At 43.5% G+C, this 26,109-nt stretch overlaps 1 protein-coding gene and 1 long non-coding RNA gene across 2 annotated transcripts; one reads left to right on the plus strand and one right to left on the minus strand.

Annotated features, from left to right (window-relative positions):
- Positions 1 to 1,252: 1,252 nt before the first annotated feature.
- Positions 1,253 to 23,934, minus strand: LOC143413186 (uncharacterized). The gene is made up of 4 exons (XR_013093805.1): positions 23,925 to 23,934; positions 20,104 to 20,148; positions 3,755 to 3,844; positions 1,253 to 2,268 (listed from the first exon to the last, which is right to left on the minus strand). It is a non-coding gene; the product is annotated as an uncharacterized LOC143413186 (long non-coding RNA).
- LOC112436293 (uncharacterized) lies at positions 12,559 to 18,704 on the plus strand. The gene is made up of 6 exons (XM_076876131.1): positions 12,559 to 12,576; positions 12,728 to 12,986; positions 13,075 to 13,870; positions 15,431 to 15,482; positions 17,744 to 18,005; positions 18,694 to 18,704. The coding sequence occupies exons 1-6, from the start codon at positions 12,559 to 12,561 to the stop codon at positions 18,702 to 18,704; spliced, it is 1,398 nt and encodes a 465-aa protein (XP_076732246.1).
- Positions 23,935 to 26,109: the final 2,175 nt, after the last annotated feature.

Genomic DNA, 26,109 nt, shown 5'->3' on the forward strand with positions numbered 1-26,109 from the left:
TTCTAAAACTTTTGACCAGTATATATTGTGGCGGACCACCAGGTGACTCCACTCACAGATTTGGGCGCTTTTTGGATGTGGAGTTCTGGTGAATCCAGTAATAAAGTTGGAGTGAGACACTGAGACCTCTCCTGTCGTCTTTACGTGCCTCCACATTGGAAAAGCATACCAGCTCTCATTTTCACACCTTAGTCAGGACATTGAATGGGCATAATGCTTTCCCTAGCCCCTTACAATAACATTAACCATCAGAAATTATTGCCTAACCTTCATACTTACCTTAAACCTATATAACCTTGTAACCCTAAAACAGCCACACACACACACACACACACACACACACACACACACACACACACACACACACACACACACACACACACACAAAAAATTATTCTGAGGAGGAAGTCCAACACATAATGAAAAACTTGTTTGCCTACCTCATGAAGTTTTAGTTACTACATGCAATGTAAGTCACTTTATGTACACGAGCTATTTATATTTCTTAAAAGGAAAAAAAAACCGTCAGCTAAGTGTATTAAAAAATGTGCAGTGGACAACAAGAACAATTCTAATCTACAGTTAACAATTTATATTTGTTGTTTTGTGTTATTAATTGTCTCTTTATTAAAATCAAATGAAATGCTTTGCTTATGACTCATAAACACTAAGTGATGTACTCCTACAGAGTGCTTCCATTCATAGCCTACAATGAGAATTTTACTTAATAAGATCACGAAGACACTACAAATCAGACACTACCAGATACGACAAACTAAGTTAAACTTGTAGAGATTGTAGTGACATTAACTGTTGAAACTGGACTGCCACCCTGTGATGCTGCAAGGCCCATAGTGTAAGTGTGTGATAATATTAATAAATAATTAAAAAGTAAAAATGAATTTGTCCTACATTACACAGATATGTATTTTCCCGTGCACATACCTATTTTTTTCAGTTTCTATGAACGTTGTCTCTGTCACAAATCCTTAAACATTCCTTTGAATAGTGGAGGGAGGAGCATTTCATGATCTAAGTACAATGCACAATCAGACATAAAAACAGTCTGTGCTGAGAGCAGTGAGAAGTAACTACAACCATCATGGAAAGAAAAATTATTTGCTGGATAATACTGCTTGGACATTTTCATGCAGCACAGAGTAAGTAGTTATTACAAGTCATATCTGTATCATTGTTTGTGGGATAGTAAGAACTAAATTATATTTATTTTAAAGTAAATAAATGTTCCAGGATAACTGCATGCTTTCAGTGCATCCTCAAAAAATAATTAATATTCTCATAAAAACAAAATGTCAACTGTCCAGACGACTTCCATATTTATTCCATATTTCCACAAATAAGCTCAAACCTGGACTGAATTGTTGTTTAGCTGTTAGCCATTTCAAAGTACTGAGTAACGACAGGGTAAGTACATGCACTAGAGCTAGAAGAAAGTATCATACCCAATGCACATTCAGGTTACATGTATAAAATAATACAGTACCTTAGTAAATTGGGTCGGAGATGGATGGATCAACAGCTCTAGATTGCATTCTGGATAATACATTTTGGACAATATCCATGGAGACGAAAGGGAAGTGCAAAGAAAACCAAAAGATTCCATATAAATGAAATGGTAAAAAGACTGATCAGCATTGTTTAATATGACTGGTAGACAATTTCTTGTGGCATTTATACATTAAAATAAAATAAAGGAAGTAGTTAAAATTATACATGGAGCAAACATATCAAATTATAATATAGAGGGTATTATTAACCCTTTCACGCATAGTGGTCACTACCGTGAACAGCTATTCAAAGACTGTTTCCTTGTATTTGTGTTAGTGTTGAATGTATACTTGCACATAAACTACTACATTGGACACTCATGTGTCACTCTATACCCTGCCACCCACTGGTCTTTCAACGTTATTTTCATTGCAATTATTGTTATTTAACCCTGTCATGGATGAATTATGACAACCTCCAGTAGCGGTTTTTGATAATGGGCGGTTGCCCAGGGCGGTATCGTGGTGGGGGCGGCATCACGGGCATCTCCGCCAAAAGAGTTGCTCGTACTCCTGCTGCCCCAACATCAGCCAGCGCATTTTGGAGATGGCATAGGCACCGATCGGTTTCCTGCCGTCCATTTGCTGGGAGTAAGGGTGCTCTCTGTCTGCGAGGTGCGCCTGCTGCTTGCAGCACAGGAAGGAGAGGGCGGGTTGGCAGGGGATTTACTGGCTGGCTGGAGCAGCATCTGATAACCAACTCACAAAATAAAACAAAATAAAAACAAACCAACAAACACGAAAACACCAGACATTATGATACAGACTTACCAATGTTTTTTCGAAATTCTTTAAAGTGAGCGCGAGAGCCCTCGGTGTGCCTGCTTGCTGCTGTGCTGAAGTCAAAGTAAACTTTATTGTCATCTCCGCTATAAACAGTACAGTATAAAGAGAGACGAGACGACGAGGCTCCAGTTATAACAGCGTGAGTAAATGTCACACAGTGGAAATTTGTGTTTTTATGTTTTATCAACCTGTGTATTGGTACATAGTGTTGATTTTATTTGCATGATTTGATTGTGATATTTATATTGCATGTTTGTTTATTGATATTTATATTGCATGGTTTTATCCTCATATTTATATTATGTATTTTAGTGTTGTTGCACAAAATTCTTCTAATCCACTGTGGACTGTAGGCACCTGTGAGGTGGGGGCGTTCCCCGAGGTGGCCTATCAGCCGCCAGGCTGACCTGTTAAAGGGGATAGTGAGCGCAGAGACAAAGGAGCCAGCTGATGTGAGATCTAAGCAGGAGAAAATTCAGCTCATTGTTAAGGCAGCAATTAACCACTTGGGGTTAGTAGGACTGACATGGGAAGACGTGAGGGACAACCTCAATTTTCAGTCAAGTCAGGAAACGTGATGTTCTTTTGTGTACTCATGGTACTTATTCTTCAATGGAATGCAAGGAGTCTGTTGGTCAATGGCCAAGAGTTGAAGCATTTCGTCAAACTACTTGGTGTCAAACTGGATGTCATTTGTGTACAGGAATCTTGGCTTAAGTCTTCTTTGGATTTTGTGTTGTATGGGTACAAAATAATAAGAAATGACAGGGACCGTGGTGGAGGGGGAGGGTGTGCAACGTTTGTCAAACAAGACATTCTATATAGACTCCTGGGTAAAGGCGATGATTTGGAGTATATTGCTGTTGAGGTTTGGGACAGGGATGAACCTGTTGTTATTGTGAATTTCTACAATCCTTGCGCCAGACTGGAGCTGCCGCATCTTCGTTCAATTGAAGGCAGTTACTGTCGTAGAGTTATTTGGTGTGGGGATTTTAATGCCCATAGCAGAGTGTGGGGTGGCACACACACAGATAAAAATGGTAAGGTAATTGAGGAATTGATGGATACATGCAATTTGGTGTGCCTGAATGATGGTAGGGGGACCAGATGTAATGTTGTTAATGGAACAGAGTCCGTTTTGGATTTAACTCTAGTCTCAACTGTCCTTGCAGGCATAAGTCAGTGGACCATCAGAACAGACACTACTATCGGCAGTGACCATTATCCTGTTTTCTGTGATGTTGGAGGGAAGATACAGGTATCTCTAAGAGAGGTGCATAAGAAGTGGAGTTTTCATAGGGCTGACTGGACGAAAGTCCAAAAATTATGTGAGGAATCGATTGACAAGGTTGATGAGTCTGGTAGCATTGATCATATGAATAATCAGTTTGTTGACGTACTTGTGGTAGCCGCCAAGGCCTCAATCCCGACCAGTACAGGCAATGTAAATAGGACTTTGGTGCCGTGGTGGACAGAGGGCTGTCGAATTGCTGTAAAGGAAAGAAACAAGGCGTTTAAATTTCTCCAAAGAACCCTTAATGTACAAGCTCTGTTTGCGTACAGAAAAGCAGTGGCAGTGGTCAGGAGAACAGTGAGACAAGCAAAGCGGAGCAGTTGGAGGTTGTTCTGTTCTAAAATAGGGAGAACCACTCCAGTGGGGGAGGTCTGGGGCATGGTCAGAAGAATGGGAGGTGATCGGCGGGAATGGGATTACCCAGCCATGACAACAGAACTTTGTCACGGCTCAGGAAAAAGTGGAGGTTATGGTGAAAACTTTTGCTAAGATTCATAGCTCTGATAACATATCCGTGTTGGGAAAAGACAGCATGTGCCAAACTAAAACACAGTATTCAGAGGCTCTAGTAAGAAAGGCGCACATGGGTAGTAGTTTGGATGTGGTGTTTTCTCGGGAGGAACTGGTGAGAGCACTTCAAAAAACAAAGCCCACAGCCCCGGGAAAGGATCAAATTTGTTATTTGATGTTGAAGAACCTTGGTACGAAAGCGCTTACTAAACTGCTGTGTTTGGTTAACACAGTTTGGATTAAGGGTGAGCTCCCAAGTACTTGGAAGGAGGCTGTTATTGTGCCAATAAGAAAACCCGGGAAGGATCCATCTAAACCAGATAGCTACAGACCGATTGCTCTTACGTCAAATGTGTGCAAGTTAATGGAACGTATGATAATGGCAAGACTGTCTTTTGAGCTGGAAAGAAAAGGGGCTTTAGCCGATTACCAAAGTGGTTTCAGGACAGCTCGGAACACAACTGATGCTATTGTTAGACTTGAGAATGTTGTTAGGAAAGCGCAGGCCAATAAAGAGTCTGTTTTGGCAGTGTTTTTTGACATAGAAAAGGCATATGATATGTTGTGGAGGGATGGGCTTTTAATCAAGTTGCATAAGTTGGGTATTGGTGGCAGGACATTCAATTGGGTCCAAGACTTTTTATCTGGTAGGAAGATCCAAGTGCGAATTGGGTCTACAATTTCTAGTCAGTGCATGGTTGAGAATGGAACGCCACAGGGCAGTGCAATTAGTCCTCTGCTTTTTGTTATAATGATCAATGATGTTTTTTCTGGTGTTCCTGAGGGAATTGGGAGGTCTTTGTTCGCTGATGATGGTGTGTTATGGAAAAAAGGAAGAAATATTGAGCACCTAGTGGGCAAGGTTCAGGAGGCTGTAAATATGGTGGTTGAGTGGGGATTTGACTGGGGATTCAGGTTTTCCGTGGAAAAAACAAAAATGATGTTCTTTACCAAAAGAAAAGTGAGTGAGACTTTGACATTGAAACTGTATGACAAGGTGATTGGGAAAGTGAGCTCTTTTAAGTACTTAGGTGTTGTGTTTGATTCGAGACTGACATGGCCTGAGCATATTGACCGGATTGAAACCAAATGCAAAAAAGTTATTAATGTTATGAGGTGTGTAGCTGGGAGGGGTTGGGGAGCGAGCTCTTCTGCTTTGAAAGGACTTTACCAGGCGTTAATTAGGTCGGTCTTTGATTATGGGTGTGTGGCATATGGTTCAGCAGCTCCTTCTGTGTTGAGACGTTTGGATGTTCTGCAATCGGAAGCCCTTAGAGTGTGCTGTGGAGCTTTTAAAACGTCTTCAGTCAGTTCCCTACAGGTGGAGATGGGAGAAATGCCCCTAGATCTTAGGAGGAAGCAAGTGTCGGTGAATTACTGGGTTCATCTTGGTGGTCATGGTGACGCACATCCCACAAAGGAGGTGCTTTTGGAATGCTGGGAGTATGGAAGAAGTCAGAAGGATCATTTTGGAAAGGTGGGGAATCAGTGGGCTGAGGAGTGTCAGGTGTATGGACTTAAAACATGTCCTGCAGTGGTGTTCTCTGTGGTTCCCCCATGGTTATTGGAGACCCCTCCTGTGGACTGGTACTTGTTGGATCTGAAGAGGAAATTGAAAGGCAGAGTCGATCTTGTTTCAGCATTTCGTTTTCACAGCTTGACTGACTACCCTGAGTGTGTTCATGTGTTCACGGATGGTGCTAAAAGTCCAGTTACTGGAAGTACAGGGTTTGGAATAGCAGTTCCGTCAAAAAATATTGGAATAAACAGACGCACTTCGGATGGACTGGCAGTGTACACGGTTGAAATGGTAGCAATTTTGGTGGCATTGAAGTGGGTAGAGTGTTCAAAAATCAGGCAGGTGGTAGTATGTTCTGACTCGGCAGCTGTTCTTTCAAGTCTACAATCATTTTGTTCGAAGACAAGGCAGGGCATGCTGTGCACTATTCTGGAGACTATAAGCAGGATAAGGTGTTGTGGTGGCAATATTCACTTTCTTTGGGTGTCAGCTCATGTGGGGATCAGTGGAAATGAAAAGGTGGATAGGTTGGCAAAAAGAGCGTTGACTAAAAATAGGACTGAGATGGCGATTACAAGCAGTGGATCTGAAGCAAAAGGTATTGTTTGGAGGCTGGTTGTTCAGGAGTGGCAGAAGCGGTGGGATTCAGGGAGTAAGGGCAGGCAATTGTATCATCTTAAGAAGGAGGTGGCAGAGAGTAGGTTGTATAGGGGTAGTAGGAGAGATGAGGTGGTCATTACCAGGCTTAGACTGGGACATTGTGCATTAAATAAAACACTACAGATGATAGGAGAACATGAGACGGGGCTTTGTGGAGTGTGCCCTGAGGAGGAGGAGGAGACAGTAGAGCATGTAATACTGCGGTGCAAGGGTTATGATGTGGAGAGGTCAGTTCTGCAGAATAGATTGAAGGAGCGGGGTGTTGGGGTCTTTAATCTGAAGAGTGTGTTGGAGGGTAGTAGGGCACAGGTGAGGGAACTGGTGGGGTTTCTGAAGGCTATAGGTGTTTATGAAAGAGTGTAGGGTTTTTTTTATTTTTTATTTATTTTTTATTTTTTGTTGTTGTTTTGTTTTGTTTTTGATACAGCTTGTAAACTCACTGTCTGACCCATACTGTCACGGTCCTGGGTCAGTGACCCAGTGTTTTGAGTTTCTTGTGCCTCTGAGTTTTCTGTATTATGTTCTTAGTTCTCGTTGTTGTCCTAGCTTGTTCTTTAGTGTAGTGTCTTAGTTTGGTGTTCTTGTATTCTGTTTAGTTCTCTGAGTATTTGGTAGCTGCCCTCTGTGTTTCTTAGTTGCTGTCTCCCCTAGTCTAGTTTGCATCTTTGCTAATTCCTGTTTTACTTTGAAGTTCTGTGTCTCATGTGAGTGTATCCTACTTTGCTCCCTTGTCTCGTCAGTTCTGATTTCTCCCAGCTGTGCTCTCCTTCTGTGTCTCATTCCCCTCGTTACTTCCCATTGTATTTAAACCCTGTGTTTCTCTGAGTCAGTGTCGCGTCGTCCCTCATGCTGTGTGTGATTCTCCCCGTGTCTTCTGGTATGTGTTATAATTAGCGTTTCCCAGTGTAGTTTTGTATTGCTTGTGTTCTATTTTCCAGCAATAAAACTGTGCTTTTGAGTTCAAGTTCTGTCCCCGTGAGTTTGCGTTTGGGTCCAATCCCTGCCTGCCACACAGCGTTTCATGACACATACTCCGGAACGGTAGGAGGCGGTAATGCTCCTTTACGTTGGTTGCCAACCGCCGTTAAACACAAAGAAGAAGAAGAAGAAGAAGAAGAAGAGACAAAGGAGCGACGCACGAAAGGCGAGCAGGAGAAAAAGAAAGGCGTGCAAGCCCGCACATGTGTTAGAGGAACTGCTGCCTGACTGTGGGGTGCCACAAGCCGTTCGGTGATCCAGTCCTAACGGCAGGAACAGCAACAGTGGGTGGCGATGGCCGCAATTCACAGCAGGGCAGGGGTGCCCCTCTGCCTGCATCTGGCGGTGCTACGAGGGAGGCCGTGTTCAGGTGTGGAGTGAGGCGGGACTATGCGGTGACGCGCTGTCAGGACGAGACAGGTCTGCGACAGGAGCCCCCTCCTTGGTCTTCTGGCCGGTGTGGTTTCCATCCCGGAAGAGAAATTCCTCTCCTGTTTCAGATAAGGAAAATTTGCCCACATGTGGCTGGACTGTGGGACTATGGGACTGTGGGGGGGATTTTAGCATATGGGAGACATTTGTTTAGCTTTATTTTAATAGTGTATAGCCATTTCTGCCGGCAGGGTTTTTAGCGTATTGAGAACACTCTTTTTATTGTATATACGGGGGATTTTAACTTGTATTTGTGATTCTGGCTGTGGTTGTTTTTTATGGAAATAAATGGTGTGTGTTCAAAGCCAGCTTAGTTTCTTTGCCCTGAGCGCTGACCCACTCACTCCCCTTCCTTCTGTATGTGAACGGACTTGGAGGTGAAGATTTAGGTCCACCAGTCTTAGCGGCTACATAAACAATAAATATAAGAAGAGTAAGAAAATTAGAACACACATGCATCAACACTACAATGAGCGGGTGGAGGGAGGTTTGGAGTCTTCTCTCACCCCCGTTCTCTGCGACCTGCTGGAGCGGGGGGGCTAGGAGGAGGAGTTGGCCGTCCGACTGTGGTCTGGAGTGTGGGGCCTCCCTGCTGCTGCGGAGTCGGGGCGGTCTGCCTCCCCCCACCGCAGGGAAAAGGGTAACACCACCTGGGTCTGGGTGCAGTTCCCCCCCTCCAGGGGCAAGGGTACCTAGACCCGGTTTGTAGAGTACACTTGGGGAGTGTGATCGTGTGTACAGCGTCTCTTTATGTCTGTCTCCACGTTGGTTGAGTGTGGAGTAAGTGCATATGAGAGCATGAGGGTGGGAATGGATGTTTGTGTCTGTGTGTGCCTGTATGTCTGTGTCTATATGTCAGGTTGGGTGTCAGGCGCCACCTCTCTGGGGACATCTCAGGCCCTCCAAGGTTTGGAGGCCTATCTCCCCCTACCACCACTCCCCCTGCCAGTGGCGGACTCCCTCAGAAATCGGTGCGTTGGTGGTTCTTTGTGTCCGGGGATGGGCGTCCAGGTACACACCGGCTCACTCCTTGGCGGCCGCTTATCGGGGCCTGCAGCCTGGGGCTCGCTCGGGCCACTTCGGAGGTGGGGTGCCCCCGGCCTCTCGGCCTGGGGCTCGGTCACTCAGGCACGGTTGGCTGCCGGCGGAGCTCACGGGCGCGTCACTGCAACTCCCCCTGGCTTCTGCTCCGCGGCTGCTGAGTGAGCCCTCATCTGGGACTCTCCTCAGCTCTTTCTGGGACAGTGGCACGGCTGCCCCTCTGTTGGTCTTCCTTGGTCTCTTGTGTTCTGGGGGCCTCTGGATGTCTGGAGTTTTAATCACCTCCATACCTGCTTCATGCCCTGGAGGACGGGGCTGTGGCCCCCCCACACCCTCTAGCAGATCATTACATGAAGGAACCTTTTAAAAAAACAAGCGCGTCCATGCTCACAGGTGTACACATGGGTGATCACACCCACAAACTACACCCTTTTTGGCTCCTACCTCAAAGCACACTGTGTTCTGTTGATCTTATGTGCTGCACAATAATGTTTAATATTTAGTATTTACTGTCATATTCCCATATATCATTGTGATGTTGTTTATTCTATTACTCTTGTTCTCTTCTGCTTGTTTTATTTTATTTTTCTCAGCAGGTGATCCAGGTGATTGATATATGCATTTTTTTTTCTGCCCGTTCTGTTGGTTTTTGTTTTTTGCCCTTCTCCCCCGTCCCTCTTCTCAGCTGTTTCTCTTTCCCTCTTTCTTTCTCCCCTTCTTTTCCCCAGTCCAGTCTGTCCCGTATTCAGTAAGTGAAAATAAAATAAACAATAAAAGGTGAATCAAATGGACCATTGCGGCAAGGCTGGGATGGTCAATTTGGTAAAGTAAATCCGTTGGGAATCTTTCTTTGCCTTTAGACAACAATTCTGATGGCAAAAGAGCCAAACGGGACAGGCAAAAAAAAAAAAAAAAAAAAAAAAAGTAAGAAAATAAATATACACTTTAGGATTAGGGGTAAGGGGATCAATAAAAATTTAAAATGTATAATTTACAGTTTGTTGATTTAAAGTCTCACACACAACCTGTCGACAGAGGAGGGGGGCAGGCTGCTTCCAAATAGAGCACATTTCATTCATAATGTTGTAAATCCAAGCCCATTATGTATTCATGATTTGTTCCTAGGTTGTGCGAAGTCCCAGAAATAAACAAAGCGAATCTGTAAGCTAAGTGTAGGTCTATTAGGTAATGTTGTGGTGAACCCATGTTAGGGGATGGGTGTTCAGGAGTGCAAAATTAAAAACAATGGAAGATGAACAAGAAACGTTCAAAGCCATCAGGTGCTCAGTTTAGAAAAAAGAGAAAAGAAGAGGAGGACAAACGAGCATAAGATACCGGAAAGCAGATGTGTCATTGGATAATGGCCGGTCATGTATCCTGAAACAATCAGAATCATATTTAGAACACTTTATTAATCCCCAAGGAAATTATGTGGGTTACAGTTGGTCCAAGAAAAAAATTTAAAAGTAGTAACAGACTAAACTCCAAACAATACATTGTTACAGATTTTACACATTTAAGAAATAGCATTAATATATACAGATCACTCAATTATAAATATCAAGAATTAACAGAGGTGAAATAAATATAAAGAAAATTGACAAGAATATTACAAAGTAGAGAAGAGCGTGTGTAAAAAGGGTGTAAGTATTGCAGTGTTTACAGTAAATGGCCTGTATTTGTATAGCACTTTATTAGTCCCTAAGGACCCCAAAGCGCTTTACACATTCAGTCATCCACCCATTCACATACACATTCACACACTGGTGATGGCAAGCTACAGTGTAGCCACAGCCACCCTGGGGCGCACTGACAGAGGCGAGGCTGCCAGACACTGGCGCCACCGTGCCCTCTGACCACCACCAGTAGGCAACAGGTGAAGTGTCTTGCCCAAGGACACAACGACCGGGACTGTCCGAGCCGGGGCTCGAACCGGCAACCTTCCAATTACAGTGTATTAGATGGAGGAATTGTACAAGGAGAGGGCCACGGGCAGGAATGATTTCCTCCTGTGTCGTTCCGTGGTGCTTTTTGGTAATCTCAGTCTCTTACTGAACGTACTCCTGTGACTGACCAGCATGTCAAGGAGTGGGTGGGAGGTATTATCCATGATTGTCCTTATCTTGGAGAACATCTGCCTCTCAGACACCACCCTAAAAGAGGCCAGCTCCATCCCCACAACATTACTGGCCTTGTGGATCAGTTTATTTAGTCTGTTGGCATCTGTGACCCTCAACCTGCTGCCCCAACATGTAAGAGCATGGAGGATAGCACTGGCCACAACAGAGATACAACAAGTTAACATTAGTAGGAATATATAAAATGTCCATTTACGTTTGTTAACTACTTGGCTATGATAGGAAACAGACACTGATGTAGCTTACTGTTAGGTTTTGTATTGTTGATTGTCATTTATGCTTAGAAATATTTAACCATATATTCTTAGAGGTGTATAATCAATTGTGTAGTGATAGGTTGTGTGATCTTTAACAGGCTGCAAAGGCTTGGTGTGTATTCCACACTAGAATGCACACCTACATCCTGGGAGCATGGGAAGAGGTCGTACCGTGTCTTATTGTTTTATGGTAGGATTAACGTAGTTGCGTCTGTTCTAGTCTAAGTGCTCTTTGTTTAGATGAACTGCAGGACTTCCTCACCGTGTTATCTAGGGTGAACCATCTAGGGTGAGGGGGAGGCTACCCTCTTCCTGACCAAGGATGTTTGACCCTTTGATCAGCAGTCCACACACACACACACACACACACACACACACACACACACACACACACACAGGCAAGGTACTCTTTGTGTGTATGTAGACGTCATATGTTAATGAACTTATGCATATTCATGTAACCTCAATAAAAGAACAGTGGTACGGGAGAACGGACGAGAGCAACTGGGGTCAGGCGAGGGAACGGCGCCTGTCCGGTTCTCTCCCGTGCACGAGAAACATGAAGAACTTTGCCTACTTGTGTCTTGCTTTGCAGTGTAATTATATTGCCTTCAACGTTCCAGCGGATGGGTTCAAGCTAAAAACCTATCACTTACTAAATCTTTTGGACTGTGTACGGCACAATATTAATTAGTCATCGTCAGTTGTTGATTTGTCCTATTCTCATTGTATAATGAATTATGATGGCTGTTTGTTAGCCATTTGCATACTATGCATACTCTCTCTCTCTCTTTCTTCATTTAGAGAAGAAAGAGAGTATATATATATATATATATATATATATATATATATATATATATATATATATATATATATATATATATATATATATATATATATATATATATATATATATATATATATATGTGTGTGTGTGTGTGTGTGTGTGTGTGTGTGTGTGTGTGTATATACATATGTGTGTGTATATACATATGTGTATATATGTTCCACTGCTTTAATCTACTATAATACGCACAGCGCAACATGAAAACTGTAGGAAAAATGAGAGTGATGAAGTAAAAGTTTATGGTAGGGCTGGGAAGTCAAACCAATTTATGGCGCTCTTCAAAACTATTTAAAACATAAGAATGAACTTTTGCATCAACAGTCATGATGACAGCAACCACCGTAATGACACCAACAACAACTGCAGATGGACATCCAACATCCACAACAACACCTCCAACTACGACAACAGAACTACCAACCACTACAACAGCACCTCCGACCACCACAACCACACCACAAACCACTACAACAGGACCCCGGACCACCACAACAGGACCACTGACCACCACAACAGCACCACCAACTAATGCAACAATTCCACCAAGCACTACAACATCACCTCTGACCACCACAACAACACCATCAACTACCAACACAGCACCACCAACAACTACAACTGTACCTCCAACCACTACAACAGAACCTGCGACTAGCACAGTGGCACAACAAACCACCACAACAACTGTATATCCAAGCACTACAACAGCACCTACGGCCACTACAACAGCACTACCAACCACTACAACAGCACCACTGAAAACCACACTAACAACACCAACCACTACAACAGCACCTCCAACCGCCACGACACCACCAACCACGACAACAGCACCTCCGACCACCACAACAGCACCGACAAGCACTACAACAGCATCACCGACCACAACAACCGCAGAACCAACTACGACAACAGTGTCTCTGACCACAACAAGGACAACCCCAACCACTACGACTGTACCACCAACCACTACAACAGCACATCCAACCACCACTACAACACCAACACCAACCACTACAACACCAACACCAACCACTACAACAGCACCTCCAACCACCACTACAACAACACCACCAACCACTACAACAACACAAACCACCATTACACCAACAACCGCTACAACAGCACCTCCGACCACAACAACAACACCACCAACCACAACAACGACAACCACCATTACAACAACAGCAACCTCCGCTACAACAGCACCTCCAACCACCACTACAACAACAGCACATACCACTACAACACCACCACCAATTACTACAACAGAAACTCTAACCACCACTACAACAACACCACCAACTACTACAACAGCACCTCCAACCACCTCTAAAACAACAGCACATACCACTACAACACCACCACCAACCACTACAACAGCACCTCCAACCACCACTACAACAACACCAGCAACCACTACAACACCAACACCAACCACTACAACAGCTCCTTCGACCACAACAACGACAACACTAACCACTACAACAGTACCTCCAACCACAACACCACCACCAACCACTACAACAGCACCTCCAACCACAACTACAACAACACCACCAACCACTACAACACCATCACCAACTACTACAACAGAAACTCCAACCACCACTACAACAACACCACCAACCACTACAACAGCACCTCCAACCACCACTACAACAACACCACCAACAACAACAACAACACCATCCACCACTACAACAACACCACCAACCACTACAACAGAAACTCCAACCACCACTACAACAGCACCTCCAACCACCACTACAACAACACCAACCACTACAACAGCAACTCCAACCACCACTACAACAAGACCACCAACCACTACAACAGAAACTCCAACCACCACTACAACAACACCACCAACCACTACAACAGCACCTCCAACCACCACTACAACAACACCACCAACCACTACAACAACACAAACCACCATTACACCAACAACCGCTACAACAGCACCTCCGACCACAACAACAACACCACCAATCACAACAACGACAACCACCATTACAACAACAGCAACCTCCGCTACAACAGCACCTCCAACCACCACTACAACAACAGCACATACCACTACAACACCACCACCAATTACTACAACAGAAACTCCAACCACCACTACAACAACAGCACATACCACTACAACACCACCACCAATTACTACAACAGAAACTCTAACCACCACTACAACAACACCACCAACTACTACAACAGCACCTCCAACCACCTCTACAACAACAGCACATACCACTACAACACCACCACCAACCACTACAACAGCACCTCCAACCACCACTACAACAACACCAGCAACCACTACAACACCAACACCAACCACTACAACAGCTCCTTCGACCACAACAACGACAACACTAACCACTACAACAGTACCTCCAACCACAACACCACCACCAACCACTACAACAGCACCTCCAACCACAACTACAACAACACCACCAACCACTACAACACCATCACCAACTACTACAACAGAAACTCCAACCACCACTACAACAACACCACCAACCACTACAACAGCACCTCCAACCACCACTACAACAACACCACCAACAACAACAACAACACCATCCACCACTACAACAACACCACCAACCACTACAACAGAAACTCCAACCACCACTACAACAGCACCTCCAACCACCACTACAACAACACCAACCACTACAACAGCAACTCCAACCACCACTACAACAAGACCACCAACCACTACAACAGAAACTCCAACCACCACTACAACAACACCACCAACCACTACAACAGCACCTCCAACCACCACTACAACAACACCACCAACCACTACAACAACACAAACCACCATTACACCAACAACCGCTACAACAGCACCTCCGACCACAACAACAACACCACCAACCACAACAACGACAACCACCATTACAACAACAGCAACCTCCGCTACAACAGCACCTCCAACCACCACTACAACAACAGCACATACCACTACAACACCACCACCAATTACTACAACAGAAACTCTAACCACCACTACAACAACACCACCAACTACTACAACAGCACCTCCAACCACCTCTACAACAACAGCACATACCACTACAACACCACCACCAACCACTACAACAGCACCTCCAACCACCACTACAACAACAGCACATACCACTACAACACCACCACCAATTACTACAACAGAAACTCTAACCACCACTACAACAACACCACCAACTACTACAACAGCACCTCCAACCACCTCTACAACAACAGCACATACCACTACAACACCACCACCAACCACTACAACAGCACCTCCAACCACCACTACAACAACACCAGCAACCACTACAACACCAACACCAACCACTACAACAGCTCCTTCGACCACAACAACGACAACACTAACCACTACAACAGTACCTCCAACCACAACACCACCACCAACCACAACAACAGCACCTCCAACCACCACTACAACAACACCACCAACCACTACAACAGCACCTCCAACCACCACTACAACAACACCACCACCAACAACAACAACACCATCCACCACTACAACAACACCACCAACCACTACAACAGAAACTCCAACCACCACTACAACAGCACCTCCAACCACCACTACAACAACACCAACCACTACAACAGCAACTCCAACCACCACGACAACAACACCACCAACCACTACAACAGAAACTCCAACCACCACTACAACAACACCACCAACCACTACAACAGCACCTCCAACCACCACTACAACACCAGCAAGCACTACAACACCACCACCAACCACTACAACAGCTCCTTCGACGACAACAACGACAACACTAGCCACTACAACAGTACCTCCAACCAAGACATCACCACCAACCACTACAACAACACCTCCGACCACCACTACAACACCATCAACAACCACTACAACAGCACCTCCAACCACCACTACAACAACACAACCAACCACTACAACAACACCTCCAATCACCACTACAACAACACCACCAACCACTACAACACCATCACCAACCACTACAACGGCACCTCCAACCACCACCACAACAACATCACCAACCACTACAACACCACCACCAACCAGTACAACACCACCACCAACCACGACAACAGCACCTCCAACCACCACTACAACAACATTACCAATCACTACAACAGCACGTTCGACCACGACATCGACAACACCAACCACTACAACAGCACCTATGACCATGACAATGACAACAACAACCACTACAACAGAACCTCCAACCACCACTACAACAACACCACCAACCACTACAACAGAACCTCCAACCACCAATACAACACCACCAAGCACTACAACAACATCACCAACCACTACAACAGCAACTCCAACCACCACTACAACACCACCACCAACCACTACAACACCACCACCAACCACTACAACAGCACCTCCAACCACCACTACAACACCACCAACCACTACAACAACACCACCACCAACCACTACAACACCACCACCAACCACTACAACAGCACCTCCAACCACCACTACAACAACACCACCAACCACTACAACAACATCAACAACCACTACAACAGCAACTACAACCACCACTACAACACCACCACCAACCACCACAACACCACCACCAACCACCACAACACCACCACCAACCACTACAACAGCACCTCCAACCACCACTACAACACCACCAACCACTACAACACCACCACCAACCACTACAACAGCACCTCCAACCACCACTACAACGCCACCACCAACCACTACAACAGCTCCTTTGACCACAACAACAAAAACACTAACAACTACAACAGCACCTACGACCATGACAATGACAACAACAACCACTACAACAGCACCTCCAACCACTACAACGGCACCTCCAACCACCACTACAACAACACAACCAACCACTACAACACCACCACCAACCACTACAACAGCAACTCCAACCACCACTACAACAACACCACCAACCACTACAACAACATCACCAACCACTACAACAGCAACTACAACCACCACTACAACACCACCGCCAACCACTACAACAGCACCACCAACCACTACAACAGCACCTCCAACCACCACTACAACGCCACCACCAACCACTACAACAGCTCCTTTGACCACAACAACAACAACACTAACCACTACAACAGCACCTACGACCATGACAATGACAACAACAACCACTACAACAGCACCTCCAACCACCACTACAACACCACCACCAACCACTACAACGACATCACCAACCACTACAACAGCAACTCCAACCACCACTACAACACCACCACCAACCACCACTACAACACCACCACCAACCACCACTACAACATCACCTCCAACCACCACTACAACACCACCAATCACTACAACACCACCACCAACCAGTACAACAGCACCTCCAACCACCACTACAGCAACACCAAAAACCACTACAACACAACCACCAACAACTACAACAGCAGCTCCAACCACCACTACAACAACACCACCAACAACTACAACAGCACCTCCAACCACCAGTACAACAACACCACCAACCACTACAACAACACCTCCAACCACCACTACAACAACACCACCAACCACTACAACAGCAACTCCAACCACTACAACAGCAACTCCAACCACTACAACAGCAACTCCAACCACCACTACAACAACACCACCAACCACTACAACAGCACCACCAACCAGTACAACAGCACCTCCAACCACTACTACAACAACACCAACAACCACTACAACACAACCACCAACAACTACAACAGCAGCTCCAATGACCACTACAACAACACCTCCAACCACTACAACACCACCACCAACCACTACAACAGCTCCTTCGACCACAATGACAACAACTACACCAACCACTACAACAGCACCTCTAACTACAACACCAACCACCACTACAACAACATCACCAACCACTACAACAACATCACCAACCACTACACCAGCAACTCCAACCACCACTACACCAACACCACCAACCACCACAACAACACCACCAACCACCACAACAACAACACCACCAACCACCACAACAACACCACCAACCACTACAACAACAACAACACCAACCACTACAACAACACCACCAACCACTACAACATCACCTCCAACCACCACAACAACAACAACACCAACCAATAAAACAACAACACCAACCAATACAACAACACCACCAACCACTACAACAGCACCTCCAACCACCACTACAACAATCCCACCAACCACTAAAACATCACCACCAACCACTACAACAGCACGTCCGAACACCACTACAACAACATTAACCACTACAACAGCACCTCCAACCACCACTACAACACCACCACCAAGCCCTACAACAGCACCATCAACCATTACAACAGCGAAAGGTGAGTCTAATTCCCTGGAAAATTATATAGCATATGATAATACACCGAGACTTAAACAGATACCATATGGCTGAATAGATCCTATAGTGTGTTAACACCATGCTTGTTAAATAACTGTCTAACATACCACACAGAGTGAATGGGTTAAATGCAGAGAGGAATTTCCCCACGGGGATCAATAAAGTATACATTATTATAATTATTAGAATTTCAATCCATAATGTTTTGGTCAAATTTTGGTCAAATTTTTAATACATTTTACAGAGTTGGTGTGACAAGGGGAGCATCATCACAGATATTTCTTTTTTTAGTAACAGTAGCATTTCTTTTTGATTAGGGTATTTTTTAAGACTTCCGCATTATAGAAAAAAGGCATCTGTCTGAAGCAGACCAGTTTTATAACTTGAAGGCAGACTCTCCCCAATGATTTGAAATGCTAAGGACTTTAAATAACAGTCTCTTGCATGAGAAACCTTGATTTTCGCTATTATCTATTATGAGCTATTATTCACAGCCAACTGTTTTGAAAACAGTCTTTTATTTAATATAAACTGTGAATATCACAGGATGTGCACTAAGTAAAACAATTACTGTAAGCTCATCTGTCGGTTCTGTGTGCACATCTGCCATCTACTTAGTATAACTTGGAGTTTCTTTTTCCTTTGCTGAGGCATGCGCTGTGCAGCAATTTGGAACCTTAACAGTTGCAGTTGCTGTGTTTGTCCACCAGGTGGCTCCAACTATTCACAAAGCACATCAATTTTGAGGAAATTCATTAAGCTATTTTCTAACTCTGTTACACAAAGACTCTGCTTAGTTTCACTTTCTGGCTGCAGGTCCTAGTTTTGCAAAAGCATGTCGTTTCCTGTCAGTACTTTTAACTCAAACTCAAAGCTCTCTTATATATAAAACAATATAATCAGCAGATAAGCTTCAAAATATATATTTCAAATCTCAACACTAACTTTAGTTACCTTGGGAATTCCTTGGTTAACATGTTTGGTAATTCAGCAATAAAGCTGCATTTAAGTTTACTTTTGCCTGTGTGTCTGCATTTTGTGCCCTTACTTTGCCTGCGTCACACAGTACATGACAATGGGATGCGCCTCCCTGGCCAGCCAACAACGTTGTCCTTTTCGGGTATAGTTAGCAATGAAATTAACATACACTATTCTCACTGTGAGAATTTCAGTCAGTGAATATAAATTCAACCTTATCTCACAACATAGCAAATGGAGATTCTCGACTGTGCGTTTGTGGAGATAACATGTCAAGTAGCCTCCCCTACTCACAGAATGGATATTCAGAATAACCAGACTGATATTTTGTGGGCCATCATATCCACTACATCATGTTATGAGGGGAAAAAATGCCCCAAGCCACCAGGGCAGCAAAACAGCTAATCCCAGTTTCTCATGGAAGGACAGTCTTATGGCAGTAGCCAAATACAAGAAGCTTTTTCCCTGGATTTTGAGGGGGACTGAGAAACATGGAGAAGCACTGCTTACTTCACATGTCCAAAGAAAGCTGTTAGTTGCAGCCTACCTCAATCTATAGCTACCACACTCGTGTCAGAGGCAGACCACTTTCAGACTGCCGTAACTGAAAGTCACTATGAAGTGGCAGCTGAAGTGGTAAGGGCATTAATGTGTTTACTTCATGTTCGCTGCTTACCTAGCAGAGCTATCCAAGGACATGGCATCCAAACCTGACTGGAATCTGTAGGAAGAAATCACTGAGTTTACTGATATTTGCCTCCATGCGTAGCACTGTGCCGTCCAAACCATAGGTAAATCTATGGGGATGATGGTGTTGCTATTAAACCCATCAGAGATAGATTATGTGTCTTTTTATGAGCAATATCAGTTTGCTGATCCTGATCCAGTTGCTGTAGAGTCTTCCAGTTTGAGTCTGATGGGCCAGGCTTGCCATCCGATATTGTGTGTGTGAATGTTATCTGCAGCCATCACACATTCAAAAAGAGAAAGGACTGGGGTTAACCCAGGCCTTGTCCGACATGCAGATAGCTCTTTTGATGAAAAAACATGGGCTGCACAACAGAGCATGAAGAAAACAAATCATTTACAGCAAAAGAATTATGACAAAGAAAAATAATAAACAGTTCCTGCCTCTTCAAAGAAAGGAAAACGATGTTCTAGTTGAACTGGTTAATTCATTAACTGGCTTTGCTCATATATTCCAGTCTTCATTTTCCAAATGTATCAATTTCTGTGTGCATATCACATGATTTGACCAGAAGAAAGACGTCACCATCTCCAGTTCATGCATATTCATTCTTGCATAGGTATTGGTATTATATTCAGAAAACATTGCAAATTATATTGATTAGACATATTTTTAATAAAGTTAAAATAGTAAAACAGCCCTCTGGCTGGACTCATACCCGTATTTGTGTGACATAAATAACAAGTGGGCTTTTTTTTCTTCTAACAACACCGAGCAGGTAAAGCTGTAAAGGTTTTCCCGCATACATCTTGGTCACTTTGTCTGTTTAACACCTGCTGCTGATTTAGAAAGCACACCTATATTAACCGGTGATACACTTCTGAGAATGGAGGGGGAAAAAGTATCTTTTTGGGGGTATTTTTTGTGATTTGTGTGTCAACCACAGAGGACATACATAAAAAGATCCTCTCAGGAGGATAGTCACAGTTTAGTTTAGGTAGCTGCCTGCTAATAATTACAAATGATGGTTTCTGTGAAAAACAAATCATTAACTTGATAGCCATCAATTGACATTCATGCCCTTGTGCACTCACTTTGCTAAAACCCTATGTGCCCAAGGTGTTTGCATCATCTGATCTATTACCTTAAAAGCATTCTCCCTGCCCCCTTTTTCTTCTTTTGAAGAAATAAACTGGTGACTATAATGCAGCCGCTGCCCCCCCCTCCTCCCCTCCTCCCCAACCTGGAGCTCCATTTAAAGTCACTGATCATCTCCAAGTGCTCTATGGTAAACAGAAGCAGGTCAGCTGTCTGAGGAAATCATACATATAACTGAGCAGGCAATTAAACTGTGAATATCACCAGGTAACATGGGTGTGTTTTTAAAAATCAGCAGCAGGTGTTAAAAAGTGCCTGTATGCAGATAAAGTTAAACTCCAGTTGCCATTGAGCTGCTCAGTGGTGTTAGAAAGAGAATATTAGCTAGAATTACGTCACAGAGAAACACGGAAAATAGTTCAGCCAGAGGGCTGTTTTTCTATTTTAACTTTACTTAAAATATTTTTAATCACCATAATTTGCATTGTTATGTGAAGATGATATTAACACCAGTGCACATATGCATTTGCATGAACTGGAGATGGCAACCTTCTTTTTCTGCAAGGTCTATTCTTCTGTTGTATTACTGTTATATTGGTAACCAGGCTTACAGTACACAAGCTACTTAAGGTGTGTTGTTCTGCTAAGGTCGTTCCACTCACCAGCTAGTTAGAATTGGTGGAATGAGACAAATGTTTGTGAGGAAAACACAGGGAGGTGCATCCCATAGTGAGACGTCTCACTTATGCTACTCTGAGAACTGAGGTTATGCAAGTAACATAAAGTTTTTACCGGTTTCAGCAACAGATTGAATGAGATTTTTAAAATGAAATTGTTACAAAAAAATACTTTATCTTTACATTGTCCTTTTGCCAATGGCAACACATTTGTTTCTTAAAATACAAAAATATATATGGGTTTCAGCTGTAAATTAAATCAGTACTTTCAGGTTATTAATTAATCATATTGTCCTAAAAGAACCAGAAGTGTCTCACAAAGTGAGACTGAATTGCATTTAAAAAAATGTATATTCTTTATATTATTTTATTATTGACTTCTAAATGCAATGTTTTCAAACTCTAAAGCCCTGCAAGCACTGGCACATATGAAGATGAGGATAACTACCTACGGAGAGGTCAGCAATGCAACCATCATTAAACTTATTGAAGAGGTATGCCTATAAAATTATATTATTATATTCATATAATATATTTAAAATTTGTTTTCTTTGTGGATTATTTAAACTTGCTTTTGAAACTGAAGTAAATATTTAGATGTTTAGTCTTTGTGTTTTCTCTCTTTTTAGTTTTTTAGCAACCAGATCCTGAATGGAACAGCCCACAGTCTCTCTGTGACAAATATTCAACAAGTGAGAGTTGGCCCATAAAAGCTTTGCATGGACAGAAGTCAAAAGTGACTGAATAAAGACAACAATTCAAGGATGTACTTGGTTTAACATAATGTGAAGCAGCAGTATGACTGAACTGTCATACTGCCTCTTCACATGTCTTGAAATAAAGCAAGCCATCAATTTACAATTCAAGAAAAGAATTTCTGAGTAAAAAAGAAGATTAAATTACAACCAGCTTTGTAATTCCACACCTTTGCCTGTATTTTACATAAATATGAGAATTGGAAATGTGCTCTTGGTGTGAGTGTCAACTTGAAAAGTATAATAGAAATCTCAAACCAGGAAATTTGATCTGTCACAGATTTGTAAGAGGCGTTATCAGTTCTTCAGCTCGAGAAGCAGAGGTCACTCTGACAAGCCTGGTAACCAAAAACTGTAAAGCTGGCTTCTTGCTTATATAGACAAAGAAAAGTGAGTGAAGCATACCAAGTGCATGAATACTGTCCCTCAAATCGGGAAAATCAATTGTCTGTCAGATATTACTGGCAGAACTTGTTATTATGAGTGATTCTGTTGTACTCAAGGTCACCTTTCCAGTTCATTGGCAAGACAGAATTTGAAAGCATTCCTTTGTATTTTACTTTAAAGAATAACTAAAATTTGGAGGATGTACAACATACTGTGTGTTCAGAGAAACTCTGAGAAAGTTTCTTTCATGCAAGCCAACATTGTTGAGTGATTGTTTAAATGTCTTATTTGGCAAACTCCCTCTCTTGCCATTCAAATGTCAGGTGCATTTTAATGTTGGGAGAAAATGTTTTGTTTTGTTTTTGTTTTATAGCAATAAATCTATGCAACATATGCATGTTATATTATACTATTATTTTTGCACTAAAATTCTGTAGTGTAATGTAAACTTGTCTTTATAAGTAACCCAAAATTAGCTGTAATGCATTCCTGAGTAATGTGTTACTCTAATCATATTGCACTTTTTAGTCACATGGCAATACAATGTGTTACTGTGCTAAATTAAATAATCACATTACAGCTAATTTTGGGTTATTACTTACTTTGCAAAGGGTTTTTGGTCGTTTGCAGGGACAGATAGATAGAAAGCATCAAATATGTATTTTTCTTCCGGTGCACTGGCACTACCATCAGCTGATGTCAGTTAATGTTTGGCGTTAAATGCTCCAGCTGAGAAGTATAATGTGCAATAACAAATGTGTTACGTCCCCCCCACCATGGTGGAGGCAAAGGTAGGAAGGAGACAGCAACACTGGACAACCACAATCAATCATAACCTAGTGTGACTAACAGTTTAAAACCTGCAACCAGTGTATAGGGTACCCCAGCTTACCTGTCCAGCCTCCCACCACACACAATACAAAGAAGCCTGTTCGCAAATGTTTGTCATAAAGCAGCAGCCAGCAGCTGGCCAGGGAGCTGCTCATTTGTAGTGATCCTCAGAGAGTGATTGGCCAACTGTGCCCAGACCAGCCAATAGAAACATGCCAATCAACTTTGAACTGGCCAATAGGTGGAGACTTGACACCTTAAAGATAAAAAGAACACCAAAAGTAAAGCCACATCTCTTGGCACGTAACACCCCCACCCTTTAAGAACTAAACTCAGGGTTTGGTGACATCTCTAAACGGCACGGGAGACAGCGTCTGCTACAATGTTTTCTGACCCTTTATTGTGATGGATATTGAGGGGATAATTCTGAATAATCAGTGACCAACGCATAAGCCGCTGGTTGCGATTATACATTCTAGAGAGGAAAACTAAAGGGTTTTGATCTGTGAATACTTGAACTGAACTCTGACATGACTCTATATAAACTTCAAAATGTTGCAAGGCCCACAACAAAGCAAGTGTCTCCTTTTCAATGGTAGAATACCTGAGCTGATGTTTATCAAACTTCCGAGAGAAGTAACTCACAGGATGGTCAATGCCCTGGGTATCCTCCTGGAGAAGCACCGCTCATGCACTAACTGTGCTGGCATCTATTTCCAGTTTGAATGGTAAAGAGAAGTTAGGAGCAGACAAAACGGGGGTGCAACAAAGTAAGCCCTTAAGGCTTTCGAAAGCCTGCTGGCAACTCTCAGGCCAAATAAACGGCTTTGAGGGACTGGTTAAGTCAGTGAGAGGGGCAGAAACAGAAGAGAAATTCTTACAAAATCGTCGGTAATATCCTGTCATCCCAAGGAAACGCCACAGTTCTCTCCTGGTGGTTGGTTGGGGGAACTCCCTAATCGCAGTGACTTTGGCATCTGCAAGGCACACTTTTCCTAGACCAACTTGCTGGCCAAGGTAGAGGACACTGCCTCTAGCAAAATCACATTTGGCAAGGTTCAAAGTGAGAGATGCATTTTCCAGGCTAATAAAGACTTCTTTCAATGTAGCCATGTGGGTTGACCAGTCACTGCTATACACAACGATGTATCCAAGTATGCTCTGCAGTTGGGGATGCTTCCCAACACTTTATTGACCACTCTGTGAAATGTTGCAGGGGCATTGCACATACCAAAAGACATAACTGTGTACTGCAGGAAGTGGTCAGGAGTGACAAAAGCTGAAATGTCAGATGCTTGCTGTGTCAAAGGCACTTGCCAATACCCTTTTAACATATCAAGTTTAGTGATGTATTTTGCAGGCCCAATTTCATCAATGCAGTCATCGATTGAGGTAAGTGATGTGCATCTGGGACAGTGACAGAGTTCACCTTTCAGAAGTCAGTACAGAATCTTGGGTTTCCATCTGACTTCGTGTCTAGGAGACATGGTGAACTCCAAGAGCTGGAGCTTGGAACTGCGAATCCATTCTGAAGAGAGATACTCAACTTCCTGTTTTATGATTTCCCTCTTTGCTGGACTAACCCGATAAGCACAATGTTTGATTGGTGTAGGGTTAGTTAGCACCACATCATGTTTTATGGTCAGAGGGCCCGGTGGCGCCAGTGTCCGGCAGCCTCGCCTCTGTCAATGCGCCCCAAGGTGGCTGTGGCTACAATGTAGCTTGCCATCACCAGTGTGTGAATGTGTGTGTGAATGGGTGGATGACTGGATATGTAAAGCGCTTTGGGGTCCTTAGGGACTAGTAAAGCGCTATATAAATACAGGCCATTTACTATTTACCATTTATGACAGTGGTTTGGGACGGGATGTCATCGAACAGAGATGGGAATCCCAATATGAGTGTTATGATATCATTGCTCTGTTCAGCAGGAAGGTGGGACAGGTATTGTGATAGTGTTGACAATATCACAGAATTACCTAATCGAGCACTTTGAGGCTCAGCACCCCGTAACACCAACCCATCTTCATCTGAAGTAATCTCCACCTTGGACACAGAAACCATCGGGGATGTAACCACTTGCTCTTGGACCACAGTGCCATCTGTGGAAGGTTCACGAGAGTTGTACAGCTTCATCATGTTGACATGACACACCCGAGTAGGACGTCTGCGATCCGGGTTATGAATAATGTAGTTGGTCTTGTTGAATTTTCTCTCTACAACATAAGGACCAGAGAATTTAACGG

The sequence above is a fragment of the Maylandia zebra genome, linkage group LG17, assembly GCF_041146795.1.
Source record: "Maylandia zebra isolate NMK-2024a linkage group LG17, Mzebra_GT3a, whole genome shotgun sequence".
Classification (NCBI taxonomy): Eukaryota; Metazoa; Chordata; class Actinopteri; order Cichliformes; family Cichlidae; genus Maylandia; species Maylandia zebra.